Source organism: Poecilia latipinna, unplaced genomic scaffold, assembly GCF_001443285.1.
Source record: "Poecilia latipinna isolate Pla-1442-1.1 unplaced genomic scaffold, P_latipinna-1.0 Scaffold265, whole genome shotgun sequence".
Lineage (NCBI taxonomy): Eukaryota > Metazoa > Chordata > Actinopteri > Cyprinodontiformes > Poeciliidae > Poecilia > Poecilia latipinna.
This window is the reverse complement of record NW_015112881.1, coordinates 366,073-389,364: the sequence shown is the minus strand read 5'-3', so window position 1 is coordinate 389,364 and position 23,292 is coordinate 366,073. Positions and strand designations below refer to the sequence as shown.

General features: G+C 39.8%; 1 protein-coding gene and 1 long non-coding RNA gene across 2 annotated transcripts in view; one reads left to right on the top strand and one right to left on the bottom strand.

The window, feature by feature from the left end:
• Positions 1-5,737: 5,737 nt before the first annotated feature.
• The window catches only part of LOC106947978 (uncharacterized), a 21,822-nt gene continuing 4,267 nt past the window's right edge, over positions 5,738-23,292 (top strand). Inside the window, exons 1-2 of the long non-coding RNA XR_001425083.1 lie at positions 5,738-8,091; positions 21,374-21,377. This is a non-coding gene — a long non-coding RNA (uncharacterized LOC106947978). The remainder of the gene's footprint in view (positions 8,092-21,373; positions 21,378-23,292) is intronic.
• On the bottom strand, positions 8,909-15,687 carry LOC106947977 (probable G-protein coupled receptor 22). Its single transcript, XM_015033359.1, has 3 exons — positions 15,322-15,687; positions 13,505-14,529; positions 8,909-12,514 (listed from the first exon to the last, which is right to left on the bottom strand). The coding sequence occupies exon 3, from the start codon at positions 12,508-12,510 to the stop codon at positions 11,194-11,196; it is 1,317 nt and encodes a 438-aa protein (XP_014888845.1). The 5' UTR covers positions 12,511-12,514; positions 13,505-14,529; positions 15,322-15,687; the 3' UTR covers positions 8,909-11,193.

Sequence of the window (23,292 nt, the reverse complement as noted above, 5' to 3'; positions counted from 1 at the left end):
AAGTCTGTTTTGACTTGCTCTTGCTTACAAAATTAATCTTAAGCACAAACCGACAAACGTTTCCACGTCTCGTTTATAAAAAAATGCTTTAATATGAGTGTATCTATATTTCTGTTTTCATTATGTGAAGCACCTTGAACCGCCTTGCTGCTGAAATGTGCTATTCAAATAAACTTGAGGGATTGATTGATGTATTAAATAATTAAATTAAATAAGGGCTTGAAAACATCAATTTGTGTGTAATTAATTTATGTAATGTGCTTCTCTCAGTGAACTGAGTTACTGAAATAAATAAACCTTTTAAAAACATTCTTAAACATTCGTTTAAGTTTACTATTATTACACTTTATTGCTTTATAGTGGCCCTATTATTACTGCCGTGATCACCTTATTGTTGCATATTCAGAATGCTCTGTTCACTGTTGTTGCTTTCTTCCTCCACAGTGGCAGTGTAGAGTTGTTGTAAGCTGTACAGAGCTATTCGTTGTCATATTTGTTGTATTCTATTGTATTGATCATTTCATCCAGTAAAACTGAAAACCTTGTGTTCAAAACATTTAGTAATTAATGGTCCATCAATCTGATGAAAAGGTTAGCATTATTTTCAGCGGTAACCTGGTTGCGTATTGCTCTGAAGTTTTACTGAAAGTATTTTTGTCCATATTTTGTGCTTTAAATTCATTTTATACATTGCTAACTTCGGTGCTTCAAGTGACCTTTAGGGAGAACTCTTTTACTTGTGGTTTAACATTTTACTTGGCACCATGCTGTCTACTGGCTGTGTGACATTTCACTGAAATTAGCACATCCATTATCTTTTTTTTTTTTTTTTCTGCAGAGGTATTCAATTCGATTCTGGTTTCTTCCTCCAAAGAGTATGTGCTGTGCGTGTCGTTTTCTCCTTTTCTAAATTATTTTTGCTACCACAAAAAAGTTTATCAATTGAAGCAGATATTGTGCATTTCTGTCAGACACTGAAGAGCAAGTGTACAGAACTGTGGGGCATGTGGGGAAATTTTTTCTTTCACGTTACCGTGCAAAACTTTTGTGTTTCCTCACAATATGCTTACTGCATTTGCTGGTCTGATTGAAAATCGATTTATTCTCTGCGTGTTTACGTCTGCTTGTGTTAGGTTGAGATGGAAGTGTGCATGAAAACGGCCCTTTAAACCATTCAGACCAACACAAAAGAGACACAATCAAAACTGACAGTCGACTTATTACCCCGCGATAATAACTCAGATAATAACTGTGGTGCATTTCTATCCTAAAGAAAAAGATATAAAGCTTCAGATATTTCGCAACGAGATATTAATATACATGGAAAAACCTTACGAAAACCTTATATAATAGCAGAGAGCACGATGGCCACCGTAAGAAAGGCTTACAGTGTTCAATTATTCCGCATGAACTGATCAGTACATAAAAAAAATCCTCCATGTCTCCTTGGGGGCTCTGCATAACATAATATAAATTGTTGTGAGGGGCAAAAAAGGATTTTATTCTTGCAACTCTATGTTTTATAAACGCAGCAGCCATATTGAATAATGACGTCAAAGTAGCTTTTTGACTTTCCAAGTCTAATTTACAACTCTAGCAGGCCATCTTGGACAATCTGTGGCAGCTTGGTTATCTGGAGATCACATGACATTACAGTCATATGTATGGAAAAGGCATGTTAGAGTTGTATGTAGTTTGAATGAGGTGGCAGGGAGATACACAGTAAGTGTGATAATACAGATCACAGAGTGTGTTCTCATGCAGTGGTGTGCTAGACGAGGATTATAAAAGCATGTTTCCTGAACTTTCTTGGCCTGGTTCTTCTAAAAGGGAACAGAATTATGGGAAATTATGGCTTGTGCTGCCATGTCCTCTGTACTTGTTGGAAGCAGAAATTGGCACTCGGGAGAAAAGAACACATTTTTCTCTTTTGCGACTTTATTTCTACCTATTAGATGGCTCGGAACAGTTAAAACATAAAAAAAAGTCTCTTTTGAATATGAATGCGCTGCATGTCGTATCAGATCAAACTACAGGGTTGCGTTAATAAGGTGCTACGGCGCCCCTATTCATATCTCTTTGTGTTGAGAGATGATTGCTGGTGTAATCACAAGACAGCAGTCATTCACTGGGAGGAAAACTGGAGGGGAGCAATCTTGGTTCTGCTGTCTATCCTCTCTTACCCACAGTAGCTGACATTCTGTCATTGCCTGGCATACAAAAAAAAAAACAGGACAGAATGTGCACACACAATGGGCAAAGCTGCAGGAGCTGAAGAGGAGACGGCATGGAAATGGACACAGAAAGTGTTGGATGGTTGCACATTGAAGGACAAGAGCACAAAGGCCAGAGAGCAGGTCGTGTCGGCACGAAACCTGACTTCATGCTTCTAGTTTGTTGTTTTCCTGGATAGGAATATGCTAGGCAAACCATTTATCTGATTAACTAAGAATTAGCTTTGCAGTGGCATTTTTCATGAAATGTTAGACTTTGTTAACCCGTAATTGAGCACACTGTTGAACACACACATCCTTGTTTACCCCTGAGGATTCATCTCGTCTCTGTCAAAACAGTAAAGAAGAGAGTGCTTGTGCCAGCTCTCTGCTGGTGCAAACATAAAACACTAAGCAAGAAACTAATTCGATAGCACACTTAGCCTCACGCTAACGCCACAGAGGTCGTTGCTGGTAGAGGACAGGCTCCATTGTCTGGTTGTCTGCCATTCCTGGTTTCTGCCTCTGAAAAGGCTTTTCTTGCCCGCAGATCACAGGTTTGCCTTTATCAACGTTGTATATCTTCCGACTCTGTAAAATGTGCTTCCGTCTCTCTGGATGCGGCTCGGAGAGAGAGAGAGAGAGAGAGAGAGAGAGAGAGAGAGAGAGAGAGAGAGAGAGTAACATTTGGAAAATGACCACAAGCAACAATTTGTCAAGCCGCGCCGGCCCAGTGTGTTCAATTCACTTTCTGTTTCTCTACAGTAGCAGAATTACAGTTGAGTGTTCGCTGACCTAATGCAATAGAGGCTCCATACGAACAGAGTAATGTGATTTCCCTGGGTTTTATTCTGTGTCTGCGGTGAGATAGAGAGTGGCCCCGAAGAGATGGCATCTGAATCGGGGCCGGCCGTCTGAGAAAAGGTAGCCATTGACCGGGAGATAGAAGGACATGATGCATGTGATACGGACAGAAGAGAGCGGCAGCCTTGATGTGGACTGCACTGCAGAAGGACCGGGGGAAAGAAAAGGGCCCACTTGAACATGGGAAGAGGCTTCAGTGAAAGGATCTAGTGGCTCTAATAAATCTCTCTAAAGCTTGTTATACTGACACAATGCACTGGCCTGTTACATATACAGGTAGGCATATCAGACTAATTCAGGGCCTTAAAGGATTTAAGGTCATTTTTTCAGGCACGGCATAGTTATTCCATTAACTGCATTACCAAAGATTAGGTTCAAAAGTTTTATTTTGGCTCTTCCATACATACAAGCCGACATGTAAGCATCCACTCACTCTAGTGTTTGGAGTGAGTGGATGTACCGATTTGCGGCAGAACCTCTTGGCTTTTGTGTCCTTAAAGAAGCATGTGGCATAATTCTCTTCTTCCAAAATAGTTGACATGAGCTGGTCACTGACACAACTTTTAAACACGTTACCTAAAATAAATGTTCAATAAGCTTGAAGTCAGTGTAGATCCTGAAGCTCAACGTTAGCCTGATTCATCTGTGTTTTCTGTGTTTGGGATCGTTTCTTCTTGGAGCACCCAATTAGTATTGATTTAAGATAAAGTAGGAGATTTTGGTGGCATTCTTCTCCCTTCATTACTCCCCTGCTTCATGCACAGGCCTACAGCATGATACTGCCACCACTGTACTTCACTGTGAATAGGGGAAATCTGAAATGATCAGACCTTCTTCTTTTGCTCTGAAGCTCAAGTTCTGTGCTTCCTGTGTAAGCGAAAGTCTTTCTTCTAATTAGTCACATGGATAAAATGTTTTTTTTTCTTTTTTCTTATGGCTACACAGCTGTCAAATCCAAACCTCTTGATCTTTCCTCTTTCTGTGCAGTGGAAGACGCTCCTACTTCTACTGCTGGACACAGCCACGAGCTCTGCTGCTGTTGTTTTTTTCTACAATTAAATTTAGCAAGACATTTTGGTAACCTGTGTTCATGAGGGCTTAAAAAATCAAATATGGTTTCCCACTATTCTTTCACTTTCTAATAATATTTTGCACTGTTCTGAACCAGACTTTAGTAGATTTAGCATTCGATGCTTTTTTGACAAATGAATGCCAATAATTTGACTCTTCTGAAACAGAATAATGCAACCACACGATGCCTTTTGATGTGGTTGTTTAAGAAACGAGAAGCTACTCACTGCATCAATTAGGGTTAAATGATTTGCCACCTGCTCTTACCTGTTTGCTCTGTTAAATCCTTTTTTTTTTTTGTTGACCCTAAATTTATTTCTCCTAATAATGCAAGAGATTTTCTCTAATTGACCACTCGGTTCAGATTTGGCTCATTAATAACTTGTGAAATATCCCCAATCAGAAAGTGAATAAATGAGATTATTCTACACAATGTGTACATCTTGTTCATGCTAAATAGAGCATAATCAAGGGGGAACAATTGCTTTGTTGTTTCTGCCTCCAGTGATCAAATTGCTTAATGTACTGTGGCTTTAAAATGAAGTTATATTTAAAGATGACAACGAGGCCAAGGCAAAATTTACTCACAGGTCACCGCCTTGCTTTAATCACAACATGTTATGACGCGCCCGTAAGCCCTTTGGATATTTTACAAGATCAACCCTTTAAAAATACACCAGATGATATTTTCAGGTGGTATTCAGGAAAGAGGCTGACTTAACACTTGTGGACCTTGGTATATAAAACAGAAACGTGTTCATGACAGTGGAGTAAATAACTACAAATACGCTCTTGAAGAAAAACTTTACACATTTCCCTAAAATTACACCTATATCTTAAACGATGATCATAAATAACTTCCAGAAACAATATGACTTGCTGATTCACTGCAAGCTCAGCATAAAAGAATGACAAGGCTTTGGAAAAATTGCTATAATTATCAGAATTATTGCATAACTGTTTATTATTATTAATCAGATGTCACCTTCACAGTTTGTCTGATACTAATACTAATTATGTAACCTAAATTGTTTATATTATATAATGTTATAAACTCTTCTTCAGTCTACTCCAAACACATTATTAGTAACTATTGTTTCTTTTATTTTTTATTTTGTGGTAATTTACATAAAACATTAACAATGTTTTTAATGTGATAAATGCAATATGATAGAGAGTGTGTTGCAGTTACTGGTTGCTAACATCTATTTAAACATGTTGAAGGAGAATAACTTCATTCTGCTTTACCCAGTTGCTCATAAGATTTTTTTTTTTGTGTTTTATTGATTTTAGATTTACAGGTAAAAATCTAAATCTAAATTTAAGAAAGTATCAGGTTTGTAAATTGCATTTTTCTTTTTTCTTTTTTTTTGCTATCTTTTCAGGGAAAAAAATACTTCATATGAAAAATAATTTTCGTCTAGGATTTGTTGATTTATTCTAAAAATAAAAACATTTCCTGTTAATAGTTTAGTGGGCAAAAAAAAAAGACAGACAATGAAAACTCATCCCAATAATGATAATAATAATAATAATAATAATAATAATAATAATAATAATAATAATAATAATAATAATAATAATAATAATATTATGTTGTTTTTATTTTATTATAATAATTATTTTTCCAGGGCTTCCAGAATTTGCAAATGGGGAGGATTATTTGTCACATGAATGAAGACAATTTGTAAAAATAATCATCATCAATATGCTATAAGCCACAATGTTGTTTTACATTATGAACCTAGTCTGGTTGAAACACTGTAGTTCAAATGCAAATGCACTGCTTACAACTACCAAGAGGAATTCAAAAGGGCAAAACTAAAAATAGAAGACACCAAAAAACATAACCTGAAAGCATAAGGTCAGTGTTTGCACTGAGGTGAGATATTGTTGGTTAATTTTACCTGCAAACTCATTCCTTTTTCATCCAGTGAGCATTACTAGCTTTCCTTGGTTGCAGTTTGGAAATGTCATCTATAATTTCCAACTATTAAATAATTATTGTTGCTGCAACATTTTATACAAAATCAATTTATATTCACCTTATTGTTGCACTTTGCAGTTTTATGTGAATAGCTAATTTCCCACTCCTGCTATTACTCTCTCCACCACTTCAGTGGGGAAGTCTGAGTGAAGCTGTAAAAAAAATGTAAAATAGTTATTCAAGCCTGACTGAACGTCTGCCCTTTTTCTTCTTTTGATTTATTACTTTAATGCAGCCCATGTCTGAACGGCAGTGGGCTTTGCCGGAGCCAAAGCTCTGTTAAAATTGAGAAAGTCTGTAAATAAAATTCTTTGGACAAGATTTCTTGGGCTGCACTATCTCAAATTGTAAATCATCCATGTACCCGTCTGTTGTGGTTTAAAATACATGATTTTGCTTCATGCCGTTTGTTTATTTTTGCAACTTGTCCTCAAAGTCAGTGGATCCAAAGCCTGAACCGTCTGACTGCCAAAAAACAGACAGTGGAAGTGGAGACACTCATGGAAACCGGATTTTTTTAAAAAAAAGACATTGTTATGTTCACCGTTTTGTTGTTATCTTATTTGTGCTAAACAATGCCATCTAGTGGTCATTCTTGGTAGTTGTCAAAAAGCAGTAGGGAAAGTAGAAAACAGGAAGTACAGCACAGTTTCAGCCGCATGGCAGTTCCTCAGTCCTGCTTACGTTGTTTTCTTGCTTGCTAAAGCATCATCTGTAAGTATTATAAGTTGAATTAGTTACATATGAGAACAGTTATCGCAGACATCTTCATTTGTAGAGAAATCATGTATTTTTCTGTTAGAAGTAAATTCGACCTGATGCTAAGCTAACTCGGACCACTAGTCTATGTATGTATGTAGTGATTTTGACGTTGTTGCTACAGCAACAATACTTGTGTGTATTTCTTTGATATTCTGTTACAGTTTCACAGAAAATTGATGTCAGTAAAAACTTCAAGACGTCATTCCGAGTCTGTGGAGTTTCTGCATTCGGCTGGCGAGACCTATACAGACACAATGAGATACTAACGTCCTCAACAATCTTTTATAAAATCGTCCTAATGTTTGGAAGACAATATGCTCAAATTTGCTGTTAGTAACATTTTTCAAGTTCAATTTCATTTCTGAAGATCATTGCAAGAGCAAACAACGGTATTTTATCACTTCTTGAAGGAGTGACCATAAAGCGATGGATGAGACACACTGCCTGGACGAAGAAAGCTTTAAATGAATTCAATATAATAGTGTTTTTGTCTACGTTGTGCCATCTAGAGCTCAAAGTCAAGCAGCCGTTAATTAACTACAGATTCATTTTTAGCAGATATTTTTTGTAAGATGATAATAGCAAAGCTTAATAGTGCCTAGCATTTGAGAAGAGCTCTAATTTATTTACTCCTGAGGGCGATGCAGTTGGCAGTAATTAAATATAATTTAGACTTTACAGTGAATTTATTTAATAATATTCAGCAACAGATCACAGGATTAATTAATTGTAATTTGTACCTGCATTTTGCCCCTGTGGTGTGCAGTTTAATCACATTATACTTGCATTGCTTACCCATAATCAATTTCATTGTGTATATTGCTTTATTGTTAAGCAGCTAATTTATAAATGAAATATAATTTAACCAAATTCCACATTACTGTCCAATAATGTTTCATGATACAATATTTAGGTTTCGATCCCGTCACGTCCCTCGTAGCTCTCCTGAAATATCACTACTACTCTGCACCGAACCAGAATCACTTGAAATGACTTCCTGTTGGTTGGTATTATTTACTGGAGTCACATTTTAGAAAATGAGTTGAAAACGTTGGTTGTCAGAGTAGCTGTGAAACGTCCCCCAGGTGGGTTTGAATTGACGCCTGCGGCAGATGGCGCCCCTTTTTTTAGAGGCTACCTCTGGGGCATCCCGCCCCGGTTAGAGAGCAATGTTGCAGAATTCAAAAGCTGCTAGTTGCAACCCTCCGCTGTCGACGCTACGATCTAAAATATCATCGGTGCTGTATAAATATTCATCTTTATAGGTCAGTTTCCCCCTTCTGCCGGCTAATCTGTTGCTGGCTCTGATCCCATCTTCTCTCTCGATCAGATGTGCCCTTAAGGCACCGTGGCATCCTGGCTGCCGCTTTAAAGCGGGCCCATAAGGATCCCTTGCCTGCCTCAATATTCCCACATCAATTTTCTCCGCCGTGCCACTAACCAGACACTGACAGCCAGACACGCATTTGATTGAGGCTGTACAATCAGTCTGGTAGCCAACAGCTTCGTGCTTTGTGGATTGAAAAAGGCTCCTCGATTTTCTGCCATATGTGAGACAGCAAAGGTGCACATGTAATAGGTTCATTAAGGAGATGAAGAGCGGAGGCAGCGTGCATTGTGGGTAGCTTTTTTTTTTTTTGTATGCATGAGAATTCTATATGGACTTCACAAAGAAAATGATTCTTGACCTGAGGACTATGATGCCTATCATATTCATGTGATAACCAAAAAATGAGAAATTGTATGAAACCCTGCATCTAGATTTACTGTTAAAGCACACAGTTTCTTTTTTTTCTCTTCTGAAACTCTTCTGCAGCTGTACAAATAGAATATTTCCGCCTATTTAGGGCGAGCCTGTCACTAAGACCAAAATACAAAGCTGCAATAACTCGGGGAGAACAACTCTGCTGCCTCCTTCGTTGACATGTGATAAAAAACATGCATTATTAGCCACATACGGGCAGCAAAGTACTTTATTACAGCAGAAGGCGAGTAATAAACATTTTTTAAATTCTCTTTGAAATCTTTGTTTTAATTTAAACCGTCACGGTCTCTCCTCTACCTCGTGTTACACTCGATTCATCATCTTAAAATTAGGCTATGATAGCTTTTTCAGTGACAAAAAAATCAATGGCAGCAGAAAAAAAAATAAATAAAGAAGAGGCAGACCAGAACGAGATTACATCTGGTTTATGTCAGCCAGGATGACGAGAAGCATGGCGCTCTGTTGTGTCTGTGGAATGTGTGTGCGATTGGTGAACTGTAAACAGTACTTCCTGAGCATGTTTTTTCTTCTTTTATTTCAAAACCAACATCCCCTACTCTCCTCTGTGTACAGTACTCATGTACTCGTCATGCGCATGAAAGCCTAACTAATTGAGGGCTTTTATTGACTTGCTTGAACCATTCTTTATTTTTCGCTGCTTCTTTGACTTTTAGAAAGTAAACAGGTTGCACCAAATTTAAATTATTATACATCACCTCTTCTCCAACAGGTCAAATTATACATTGAGGTTAAAATATATGGGTTCACCTTCACTTGTATTTAGTTAAGTTCTCTTTAGGAAATTGTGGAAAAAGCACAGACCTCTTGTCACAATAAGCAAAAGCTTTGGGATAATTCACGATATTTGGCCAGGGCTCTTAGTAGAACAGGAAGAGCTCATTCATATGTGTCGTCATCCTGGCATAAACCCAGCTTTTTAAGTGCAGTCCACATGTTTTCAAAGGGTTAAAGGAAGCGACTATTTCAACAAAAAGCTTCATTCATTCCAAAACCAGTTTTACTGTGAAACTGCGATTGTTGTTCCAAGTTTGTGTCTAAATTTTCAACCGTCCAGGTGTTAATTTGAGGGGAAGGTGAAGAATTTTTCTTACAGCATCCATTTTGCGCTGCAAAACAGACATCAGACATAATGCTACAGCCGCTATCCTTGGCAGGTTGCACAGTGTTCTCAGGTTTTGAAAGCCTCAACCTTGACCCTAAAGAAAGTGCCTGTCACTGCAGCCAAATAGCTTAATCTTTGTCTCATTTCATTACATTCAGTTTTACAGAGGGCGCAGGGACAGCCTGCGCTGGCAGCTGTACATTTGATCCAAGCTTAAAGGTGCTAATTTTAGAGCAGAAGCTTTTGTCTTGGTCAGCACTCTCTCAGTCAATGTTGAAATGAAACTGTCCTCATGGTGGACAGAGGGACAGTTGTTCCAGCAACTTCCTGTTTACAATAACGTCGAGCCGTGGCGCCAATTAGGGCCAAAGGGTTGAACCTTGGACACAAGACGGTGGTCCAAAAGAATAATGGTTACATTTTAAAACTGGTGTTGGAATGGGAACAAAAACAGGCAAACATTAAAGCTTTGAAAATTACCCAGACTTCTCTAAAAAATAAAATAAAATACAACTCCGTTCCTGGAAAGCAACCCATTTAAATGAGGCCTTTCAATGCTGATAAATCAAGAATTGAATCTCATAGCTTTAAGAAGCATTTGTTTTTTCTAAAACTTGCAAAAATACAATTCCACACACAAAACTACAGTAGAGGATTTTTCCCCCCTCAGTACATCATTTTTCTGGATGACAGAAAGTCTCCTATAAATTCAAACATGTACTCCCAAAATCTAGTCTTTAGAAATCCTTGAAGTTGTTTGTTGCGTCATCATTTCACCACGTTTTGTATCTTGAACATATTCATGCCTGTTGATGTATGTACGCTTCTCACCTGCACTGCATGTGACCTGTCTTTGTTTGCTGCCTTGTATTTATTATCAAATTGCAGTATAAGGGCCTTCTTCTCAAACGCTCCCGAGCAATAAGGTTAGCGGTCGCTGGAGACTGCCGGGACTGGTGTCAAAGAAAAGTGGCAACAAGATAAATGTGTGTAATCTCACAGCTGTTACCGATTCGCAAACATCTTTCCTGAGGGAGCGGAGAATAGGAAGCTGCACTGGATGTGAGCACAAAATTTATTATAAATATACGTTTACATAACAATTCCTACGTCTCTCTCTATTTAAATATCTCGTTTAACCTGTTCTGTACATGTAACTGTATGTACATAATGTGTTGCTGCTGCTGTTACAAAAGGCCATGCAATATCTACAGTACAATAATACATCTATGAAACTTATCTCAATTCTCAATAAATAGTAATAAATTATCCACCTTCTACATTTGTACATCATATTGCACATCGTATTTTACATTACTGCTTTGGAATACAATTTTCCCTTTTCATGATGGCTTGAAGTTACTTTCAGCTGCTTTGGCTGCGTTTCACCTTAATGTGATGAGCTTCTTCACTCCACATCTTCAGAAGAAAGACATTTCAGCTGCGCGTCTTTGTCCTCGAACGTCACCTTTTTGTTCCTCTTTGGGTCGATCCAGGAGTTGTGAATGATCGCGTTGTTGGGCGTGGGATCGGCCTCGATGATCGACACCACGCGCTTTTTCATCTTGCTTTTCAGGACCTTCTGGAACTTCTGCCTCGTAAAGGCATAGAGCAGCGGGTGAAAGATGGTGGTCCCGTACGCCATCACTAGGAAGCCGAGTCTCAACCGCACCATGAGGTTGCTGGGACCCACACTCAGGATGACCGTGTTGAGAACCGTGATCGGCGTCCAGCACAGCAGGAAGGTGGACACGATCAGCAGGGACATCCTGAAGACCCTTTTTTGGCGTTCTCGCCTCTCTCTGTGGCGCTTCACGGCCCGCCGCAGGGCGATGATGACGGAGACGGACGTCCGCATGCCCAGCGTGGGATTGCGGCTGGTGCTGCTCTGGGACGCGTCTGTGGCCTCCTGTTGCGTTGACATGGCCGTCATGGACGGGCGCTTTTTCCTGCGAGCCTTTTTCTTCTGTGACGCGTGGAAACGTGTGCCGATGCGAATGTTGAGTGCCTGTAGGATCTTCGAGTAGGTGATTAGCATTACAATTGCCGTAAAGAAGAAAATAGGGATCTGAGCGAGCAAGTGATAATACAGGCCAGGTTCGGTGTAGTACTCGTTGCTGAGGGCCCCGTTCTCCACCACCGTCTGGTTCAGCTCAGCGTGGTCGTGAGCGAAGAAGCCCACTTCGATAAAGGGAACAAGAAAACTAGCAAAGGACAGTACCCAAATCGAAGCCAGCAGTGCTAGCGCACGACCCATGGTCAGAACCCTGTTGGCCGGTTTCACAGAGATGTCATAGCGATCCAGGGTGATGGCGAGCACGTTAGCAGCAGTGGCGACGCTTGCGAAGGAGACGCAGGCCTCGTGGAAACAGCAGACGAGGGCCATGTCTCTTTCCAGGGAGAGAAGCACCACCACAATTGTTAAAGGGATACAGCACACACAGATCAGCACGTCCAGAACATGAAGGTTCATGGTGACGATGTTGCTGACGGAACTAATGAGGTTGGACTTCATACAGTAAAGTGCAAGCACTGTGAGGTTGGAGCTCAGACCCAGCAGTATTTCCAGCATCAGGAAGCCCGTCAGGGAGATTTGAAAGCTAACGGGGTAAGGGTACGGGTCGGGGGCCGCCGGACTCATGGCACTGCTGATGGGCTCAGTGTTGTCGGTGACTGTGACGTTGCTCATGGTGGCTTCTTTTTGTCGGCAGGGAAAAATATGCATTATCCTGCAAGTTAGGTAGAAGAAGAAATAACTTTATAGAGTAGATGCTGTATTTGTTCATTTCTAGACAGTAAAAAACATCACATTTAATGCTAGAGTTATTGATGTCATTGTAAAAAAACAACACACTAAGGATAAGTCTTAGCTCAACGTCCTGACCTGCCTTGCCAGTTGCTTTCTTACCATATGTATTACCGGTAATGCATTATAGAGATGCGTCGTTCAGACTTTAGTGGCCCATTTGCGACTTTTATTGTGCTAATAAACATTTTCAGGAGATTTTGATTGGACTTTAAAAATCAGAAGCAACTACCTTCAAAATAGGTTTTACGAGCCCACCTGGTAAGAGCAGTCTTTAGTCGAGTACCTTAAGCACTGAGTGTGCTGGAGAGGTATCGCTTTAGAAGTGGATGTTATTGTTTAAAGACAAAATGATTACGAATTAGCCATTTAAAGCTGCCCCTGCATCCTATTCGCAGTAGAGCTTTTGTAATCCTATTTAGTAACTGTAAATACCCGTCTCTGTGTCCAGTCCCTAAAGTATGCATCAGATTTTTGAGTTTCCGGCTGGCTGATCACAGCTCAGAAATACACTTGGTGCATCTTTAGACTGTATACCGTTAAAACAAAACATCTTACGTGAATGCTTCTTATTGCTTAAATAGCTACGTGTGATTTGGTTATAGATTTCACTTTTTATTACTGACAAATATTCAGTGATTTATAAAAAAAAACAAAAACATAGCTCCACTCTGACTAAACATGCCTCCATGTCTCCGAGTCTCAAAAATAGAAATTGAAATGTGTTTCTTTTAAATAAACGTACCAAAGACCTCAGTCGTTTCAAGAGAAGGTCTTGATTTTATGTAATCACAAAAGCCTCAAGAGCGGCTCTGCAGACACTGCAACAACTGCTTTGCATACACACAGTTAATATTCTTCCCCAACATTATTCAAGGTAACACAAAAACAAAGCAAAGGCAGCTTTAATTACCTTTCACTCCAGAACTATCTGAACACCAGGACTGTGTAGTCAGAGCAGGCAGTCCATGCTGGATCCACAGAGAGACGCATCGCATCCAAACATAGCCGGTGGAAACGTTTCCGCTCTAGCAGAGCCCCCCCAGTAAGGCTTTTCCTTTCACTCCATCCCAGAGGTGCACAAAAGCACCTGAGTGTCTCGCCAAAAATCCTGGCTTTTTTCGCCCGAGCTCCACGGCCAAAAAGCAAGAGCTATCGTCAGTGAAGGCTTGCTTTGAGGAAGATGTCAGCATTGACAAATCAGTTGGGGAAAAAAAAGTGTAAGATGTCAGAGGATTCCTCTGTTTAAAATATTATATTCCCAATTTGAAGCGATTCAAGCCAACCAAGAAAACACTTTTTAAAAAAGTCTTCTTTAGCACAGTACTGGAATATGTAACTCACAAAGCACCCAGATGTTTTTTTCCTTCTCTGTTTTTATTCCGGCTTACGGTTAACATTACGTGTCTTACGGTAAACTTTAAATGTGGTAAACTGCTTCCAAACGTTGGGATAAACTCCAAAAGGAAAGAGCTGTCGGTGTGTTGTTTGTTCCCCAGTATGCAGCAAGGTGGTGCTCAGAGTGTGCCAGGAATAGGTCAGTACATCCAGACGATGTCGAGGCCTTTGCCTCCCCGGGGAACGCTAATGGAAGAGGCCTTCACTCTCCAGCCTTCACACCAGTCTTTGGTCTTCTGGCTCCAGCCAACGTTGACTTGTGAACTGCGCTCAGGCCTCCAGTTTTCCCCTCGACAGGCAGCGCCCTAAATCATCGGAGACTTTGCCGCCACATGGATGTCCAATTACCATGACACATGGGATCGCCGGTAAGTGGACGCATTGTGGCTGGATTCAGCAGTCTACGAGAAGGTCATTATCATGAAGCAATGGAAGTCGCTTCTTCAGCCGGAGAGCAGCAATCGCTGACATCAATTTGAAATCGCGGGGCAGGATGTCATCTGTATATCCTTCATTTGTATGTCTCTGGATTACAGTAACCTGAAGTGAGAAAGGAGGAAAAAAAGGAGAGTAAGTGACAGAGGGAGTGAGATGGGGGAGTGAGAAACAGCAGAGGGAGAAGGTGGGGGAGGGGGGGATGTGTGAGCGAAACATATTCTCAGCAAAGAAGCAACAAGGAAATTCCTAATGACAAAGAACGCAGCCTCTGATCTTTCATCGAGTTCCACATGGACTTCACGCCATTGTTGTACCAATGCATCTTTATTGGCAGACATTTTGCTATTTATAAAGCCACAGCGCTGATGAAATGGTCATTCAGTTTTCATGACCAGACTGGCTGCCTTGAAGCTTTAGTACAGAGTGATCCCTTTGGGGAGTCTGTCACAAAGACGCGATTACTTTGTGTGTAGCTCCTTGTTATCCATGTAATCTCCTCAAAGAAACGTCTCGTCCCCTTTTCAAGGTTGTTCCGGCCGTAGGAGATTCCTTCACTTAAGTCAATCGCACTAAAACATCGGGGGGAAATGTTTGGTGTGAGTGATGCCTCTGTACCATGAAGATGTGATTGCACACACTTCACACAGTTGAAGTTCTTGCTTCACAGAGTGCATGTGCACTACAAGATGCACACACATGCAAACTTCTAAGTAAAGATGCCAAAAACCTTTAGCTTGAGTCATTGTTCATGAAATACAGTGCAACTGAGAATGTGCCGGACCCAAGACCGTGCACTTAGGGCTTCGTCTGCCGTCGTGCCCGCATTATTTACAGTCTGACTTTAAATCAAGCCTACAAGTGTGCAGTGTCCTATCAAAGCACAGCAAAGCTCACCATGTGGAGTAAACAGAGGCTCCAGAGCCGCTCCGGTCACCACACCGTATCCTCTCCTCCCATCGCTGCAAAACAGCTGCAGGTCGACTGCTGATGATTCTGGTTGATTTCAGGGAGCACTAAAGGAATCACACCTGGTTTTCTTTGAGCAGCCAAGAGTCTTCAGTGTTTTCTTCATTTAGAAGAAGTCCAGCAAAGAGTTGTCCTTCATGGATAAATGTGACATTTCTGTTTCTTCCTCTTGTCTTCATTTTTGTCACCAGCTTAGACTGTGTGAATAATCTACATCAAACTAACTCTGTTACGCTTCCTCTGGATTAGAGTGCAAACCATCACACTCCCGGTATCTCTGCATCTCCCACTCTCTCCTCTTCCTCCCTCACATCTTTGCTCCCCCTCTCTCTTCCTCTCTCTCTCTCTCTTACTGCGGAGGTTTGCAGTGCTCCCCCAGTCCTGATTGGTCTGCAGTAATAGGCTTAACCCTTTTCTCACCAGCAAGGGGAGGTGTTTCTCGTAGTTCTGCCTCTGTCCTCGCTTCCCCGCCGCCTGTGCAAGCCCCTTAGGGATTCGTTTCAAATGCTCCAAACGTGTTTTTGCTCTGTGACTTTTGATGTCGGTGTGCAAACGCGCAACACTGCTGCAGAGACACAGACTTTTTAAAGATAAGGTGATGAAAACGCTGCGACGGTTGTAATTATCACGTAATGATGGAGCAATGTGTTTGTGAGGATTATGAGGCAGGAAAGAGGAGCAACATTTGTTTTGAACTGATTTCTTTTGCACTTACATAAGTCTTTGCACGTGAGACAACAGGGCTGTCAGAGGAGAGATCAGTTCTGGCAGCTTTGAGTGGGAGAAATGGATGGATGTTGCAAGAAGGACTGAAGTCAGAAAAAGCAGAGATAGAGTGCTGCAGTTCTGACTTATAGTGGCAATTTAGTAACTCGATCCGATCAGCGGGGGGGTTTACCATCCTCTGTTCCTTTGTCAGGTACAACCATGACCAGAGGCTATTCTGGCAACTCACATCCTTCCTTTAAAGACAATGGAGGAAACTTTTCTCTCTTCTCAGAAAGGCAAAAGTTTTTGTCAAACAAGACATTTTTTTTTTTTTTTTTTTTTTTTTTTTTTTTTACATTAGTAAACAAACAAACAAAACAAGATTCTTATCTTTAGGTGCTGGATGGTTGCTTGATGGACATTACTTTAATTATGCCTTCTATGTACTCAGAAGTCAAAATGTCCAGATTTATAGTTGGAAAAATTGATAGAGTAACTTGGAATCTTAACAGAGTTAGCATGTGTTTAATGCAAAGGTGTGTGACATATATTGTTTTTAGTAACATGATATTTTTGTGATAATTTACGCTACGTGTCAAACTCATGGCACATGTCAGCATCAGGCCAAGTGCTGATGAATGCCTTTTCTTTGCAGTGGTTTACAAATAAAACTGAAAAAAAAACACACTTTTCACCTGAGTGACACCTTTGTGTAATTGTCATATTGATCTTCATTTAATTTTTCTTTATCTAAAAGCACAAACGTCACGAGAGTCCTTGAACAGTTTAATTTTATAGTAATAAGATTCACTACAGTTAGTGTTAGGTGTTGCCTGGCCTTTGTCTTTTTACTCTGTTGCTCTTGATCCTCATCTCCCCTCAGTGCTCCATCTGGGCTTTCTCCCATAGAAGGGGATTTCTCTGTTAGAATTTCAACTGGGCCAATCAGTGAACAGAAGGAGAAGAAGTTTTGAACGACGTCAAGTTTCTGCCCTGTTTCAGAACTGCAGTCTGACTGTAGTATGGCAATGAAAAATCATCATCATTAACAAGATACTGGCTTGAGAACATCTGTCTGTATTTAATTTATCTATAAAATGTGTTCCATGTGGTGAATTGAGTAAATTAACGTTTCAATAGCATTCAGATTATTAACAAATGACTAAGTTAGAAGTTCTCAAAACGTGATGAGGAACATGGAATAAGTTTTCTTTATTTTGGCTTGAACTGGAAGGAAGTGAAAATTCAAGATGCTCCCGTAGCTAGCACAGACATGTTTTTATGAGCTGCAAGAATTTTACATCCCAGTTTTGGGGATTTGTTTTATTCATCGACCTCCACCCATCTATCCATTATTTAACATATTTATTTCCAGGGGTCTGGTGTCTACCTGCAGTGGTCAACGGGTGCGCGGCAGGCTACACTCTGGACAGGTTGCCAGTCCATCGCAGTATCTATTCACCTATGAATAATAAATGGGATTGATCTGAATTGGTTTTGCACAGGTTAATGCAGTGCTTGTTTGTCTTCTCTGAGTTGCACCCAAGATAATTTTGTGACTGAACTGAAATGAGTAGAAGAATCAACCAGCTCTTGTTAACTTGAAAACAAGCAAGATCCCAAACAAACGACCAGAAGTACACTCCAGAATCAATAACTCATATAAAAGGCATGGTTACAACACAAATTGCCCCTCTTTACTGCTGGAGCATGGCACACAATGAGCAAGAGAACAGCCTGATTTTCAACAAAACAAGCACACAGGTTGGACATATGAAACTGTCTCTGAAGGCCAGTTGTTGGACAAAATCAGAGACAGTTTGGCTCAACACAGGACCACTTTACATTAGATCATGAGCATTACAAGTTAGCTGAAAATTTCTTGTATGAATTTACTTGGTACGGTTTGTTTGTGAAATGATTGCATAGATACTGTATATTTTTAGCACACATTTATATTTAGTTCCAAAGGCTGGAACAATATTTGCTCCACTTGGTTTATTAGAACAATATTTCCATGGTAACAAACTTAATTTATTCAAAATTCATAGATTTTTGAATCATCATTTTTCCAGGGTGCTGTGATTTTTAAAGCGCTTGTGCCAATAAAAAATAGATTTACATGAGATTTGTAGTAAAATAGATGAAAACGTTGTTGGGGGGGGGGGAACGTGAAAGACCCGAACAGAGTTATTCAAAATGTTATTCATGCTGAAAAAGAAAAAAGTCAGAATGTAACATTTCCCTCTCTGAATGTCAAAAACTGCAATTTCAGGAGATGTCAGAAAACAACATTTAGTCACCGAATGCTAATGTGTAACATCTACTTTCCGTGTCCCACTTACAATGTGGGCTTTAATTGACGCATATTGGAAGTGGTGTAATGAGCTTAGCAGCCAGTCGGTCTGAGAGTCCTGATGGAGTCCATTATTGACACCAATGTCAATCCTTTTAATGTGGGAATAGAGGGAAAACCTTTATTGTAATTTGGTACAATCAAGGACACTGGATCACACTCGGATTCAAGTTGCTGTTCCAGGTGACGTGCACAGAGCATCGCTGTTTGTGGGATGAAGAAAACCACATCTGAAAGCTTCACATTACATGAAAGACATTTGTAAAGAGGAGCGTCTTTATCTGTAGAGGTAGCAAAGGTGTGAAGTTCAAGACAGAAAGGGAAATCTCATTTCTAAAATCTCTTTATCATTCAGTAAACCATTTGGGTCGTTAGAAAGAATATAGCATGATGCAAAAGCATCGCATCAATGTGCATCCTACATCAATCAAATAATAAAAAAATATTAATTTACATATGTATTGTTGGTCTTACACCAATGGCAAGCTGTCAGCACTTGGAAGGTATTCAGCATTTTATGTAAGTAGCTCCAGAAACAAAATAATAAATGAATAAATGCTTGTGCTGTAAATAAAACTAGAAAATGTGCATTTCTTGTGAAAATGCAGCTGATGTACGTTGAATGTTATTGGTGAAAATCCAAAGATCCCACCCAACTAGTATTGGAAATTGGTGCAGAACAATGCTTACAAAGCCTAAATTCTAAGGTCACAGCGGTTTATAAGGGAAAATAAGCTAATTAGCTAAAACTAGCTAAAATACCAATGATCACATGTAGGCTAGCACTTGCATGTTGACCTACAGTCACATAATCCATGCAGAGTGAAAAAATCCATGTAAATGCTAAAATTAGCTAAAAACCCAAAGCTAGCTAAAATGCAATGCTAACACCAAGGCTAGCAGATTGACCTACTGTGAAAAAACTCCATGTAAAAGCGAAAACTAAATAAAAACCTTAAACAAGCTAAAATGCTAAGTATAGCATCTAGGCTAGCACTAGCAAGGTGACTACAAAAACATACTGCATGCAGTATGAAAAAAAAACAATGTAAAAGCTCAAGTTAGTTAAAATGATTAGCATAAAGAGTATCATTATTATGTTGGTTCGTGCTAGCATGATAGCTGACAGTGCTACATCTAATTCACCATAGCATTAGTACATTAGCAACCAAAGATCTACTGGATGTAAAATGCTTAAACAGCATTTGTGCAAAGCTATATGAAACAGTCCTTTAAAACTAATCAGTTTTCCTCAGATAATAAAGATGTTGAAACCTCAAATGGTCTTTGTTTCCTCCCTGACATCTCTGAAACTGGGTGATTCATTGCAATTAATTAGACAGGAACTGAAACATCAGCTGTAAAACACAAATTACATTTTTTATTGTAATTCTCCTCCTTAGTTGGACTTTGTATGTGCCATGGCTGATTTTCTTGGTGGAACAATAATCTTTAGAAGTGACTTCTTGATTTTGCAATGTTACTGCAACGCAGATTTTGGTTTGCAGTTTTTGGTTTTAAGGTGTCGTCTATTCATCAATAATTAAAACAATTCTCGTCGTACGGTAGCATTGAAAAAAATAATTCTATCGCATCATTCACCTAAAACAAGTAGAAACCTTGACAATGGCCTAAATTACATGCAGCATGTCTCTTTTTTTTTTTGGGGTGAAAATATTCCACAAATTTAAAGAAGGCTTAACAATATGAAAAAATGTTTACCTTTAGCCTAAGCCCACTTATGGATACTCATAAATCCTTCTATTTGAAAACGTTTTAAAGATTCTGCACCAAAAAGAAACAGCATTTACCAAACCTTAGAGTTCAGCAGAAGAATGAAGTTAATATTTAATTTCACTTCATTCATATTTTATATCACTTTCTTTCTTTCACTTTGCTGTCTGGTTTCAACTAGAGCTTTTTTTTTTTTTTTTTTTTTTTTGCTCCTCACACTCTTGAGTGCCTTTAGATGTTCATGGATTTGCTGTGTTCATTTGCCTGTTGAAAGCCTTGAATATCTTCGTACGCCCTCCCCTGGTGCATACTTGTGGCGTATCTGTGGGAAGTACAGGCTCTCTTTCTTGGGTGTGATGAAGAAAATGTGCACGTATTGTCCCTCGCTGGTCAGTAAGTCCACCGGATGCAAGCCAAACATCAGCAGGTAATCATGCAGCAGCAGGACAGAAGCCAGCAGAACCGGAGCACCCCGCTCTTAGACAATTTATCTCCTCTGTGCAGCTGGCATCGTGCACCCATACGACGCCACTGTGATTTGCCCCAGAACTGAAGCACTAATGGAGAGGCTGTTTTTGGATCTGTAGAAAGTGCCCTCTTAAAAGAAAAAAAAAAAGAAAAACAACCCCAAGGAGCTTCGGTTTCATCCCCTCATGGGCTTGTGGGATCTGTTAACAATGGGGAAAACAAAATGCTGCTCGCTGTGCTGCTCTGGCTCAGCTGTGTGAGTGTGTGTGTGTGTGTATGTGTGTGTGTCGTTCTAATAAGAGCAACAGCACATCCTATTTCTCTCATTATTCACCTAACCCTAAATCGATGCTGGAGCAGGAGAGTCAGTGGAAAAGGAAAATGCAAGTAGATCCTGGTTTCAGATTTCAGGTGGATAAATTATGTTATTTTAGTTGTGGGGGAAAAAAGTTGAAATGTTGTGTTTTTAGTGTTTTCATATACTCTTAATCCACATTGTCCATCCATGCTGACAAAGAACTTTAATGTATTTACGTCATAAGTCAACAAAAAACAATTGCATATTTTTTCAAGTGCAAGGTAAAGCAGACTTTGTTGAGCTAAAGTAGTGACAGCTGAAACATTAGTTTGCCTACCACCTGTGCTTATCCAGAGTCAGAAGTGTTCGTAGATCCTCTGACCGGATCTTAAATTAATCTTGTATTCAAAGGTCAGAAAGGTCACTCAGAGGAAGAAGTCATCACTCCAAAAGCAACACGAAGGACCAGATTACAGCTTGTAAAAACTAATATCTTAATGTTGGAGAGTGTTAAGAGAATAAAAATGAAAACTTCTGGCTCGTTATATTCTCTTGTGCTCCCGGATTCAATGATTCCATGCGTGGAAACAAAAGCCACACAGAGATGACAGTCAACGCTCCACAGCATACATTTTCAGAGTTCATTCTAACATTTAAAAGTATAAAATCACATCAACAACACAGACACTTCAAACTCACTAAAACAGACATTCATTTACCTGAGACAAATAGAAAAGAAGAAAGAAAGAAAGAAAGAAAGAAAGAAAGAAAGAAAGAAAGAAAGAAAAGTAAAGACGTCTTTGGAGAATTGCAAGAGCAAATCTAGTTTGTTCCTCACGTGCACAAATTTTATAGTAAAGGCGTATTCTTGTCTTTTAATTTATTCAAATAAGGCATATCTTTGCTCATCCAGCCAGGAGCTGTCTCTGACCCTCTCTCTAACGTTAGAAACTCCCTGCAATTTGTTTCCAAGATCAAAAGCCATTTGTTCCCTTTTTCTAAACAAAGTGGAAGCTGAGACTCTCCTCTACTGCCCTGAACTCCTGCTGTTTTATGGCTTTTCACAGATGAGTGTGAACACTGGAACTTCTCCTGATTGTTTCCCACACAGACAAAGGGCAGTTCAAAAAGATCTTAGCAAACAATCTGCTGTAACTACAGGTAATATAAAGGTCAATAGGGCAGAATAAGTTATTAATCTGAAAACTATAATTAGGCTATTTCAATCAAGACATGTTAAGTTCTAAAACTAGCATATTCTAAATTTATTTTCTTAACAAGAGAGTTGTCCCATATTTGGATACATTGACCATTAACTCGTTAAAAAAAGCATTTAGTACAAGTAAATGAGACAAAATATGTAGTTCTTATACAAAGCGTGACGGTGAAGTCCTTCGGTGTTCTGATTTTATAAGTCACAAATATGTGAGCAGCTTCATAAAATGTCGATATAGATTTGAAATAGCTGTCCCTGTATCTGTGCAGACTCCGGTTTACTTGCAGACTAGTGCATGATGCAGATTCTTAGTGAGCACAAACTAGTTCTTAAAGTTGTTTCTTCTTGTTTTGCCGCAGATCGGTGCTGCGCAAGCACAACTGAGTGCTGCATCATAAATCAAAAGGAGAGACCCTCTGCGTTCTGGAGTTGAAACAGACTTTTCAACTCAGAGAAGAGAAATGCATGTCATTTGTTATTTAACCATGCAAAATCTTGGGTTCATTTAATTACCTTTTTTTTTTTTTTTGCTTCTTCTTGTGCTGCACTTGATTTTGTTTGCTTTCTGATTTTTTGCTTGTTTGAGTCCTGCTGTTTTCACTTAAACAGAGCACGGCTGAGATTTTTCACCCGTTTTTTTTCCTCCTTGTCCAAGTCAGTTACTTATTTTTTGGCCTCTTTTTAACGGTTCCTCCTGCCTTAGATTTGTATTCCAGGACGCCTCTGGAGCAACAAGGTGAAGTCGGCTAATTAACCTTCAGCGTTGGATCGGAAATATTCTATCGAGCTTTCAATCTTAAATACCCCCCACAAACGCTTGCGTGGGAGAGACTCTCCGGCTCTTTCCGGCTGGGCTGTGACCTCCTCGCTGTTTTCTGTCACAGAGACGAACAACCTCTGCTGCATCAGGCCCTCAGAAGCAGGCCACTTCCTGTTTCGACACAACATCTGTTTACGTTCGCAGTGTCAAAGATTGTCCAGAGAGGCGTGGGAACCCGAAGCTTTGCATGGCGGTCCCCAACTCCATCAAGGAGAGGGACAAGTGCAGCGAAAGGCTGGCTCTCTGGAGGGGGCGGGGGGGGGGGGGGGGGGGGGGGAGGGAATAACAAAAAAAACACA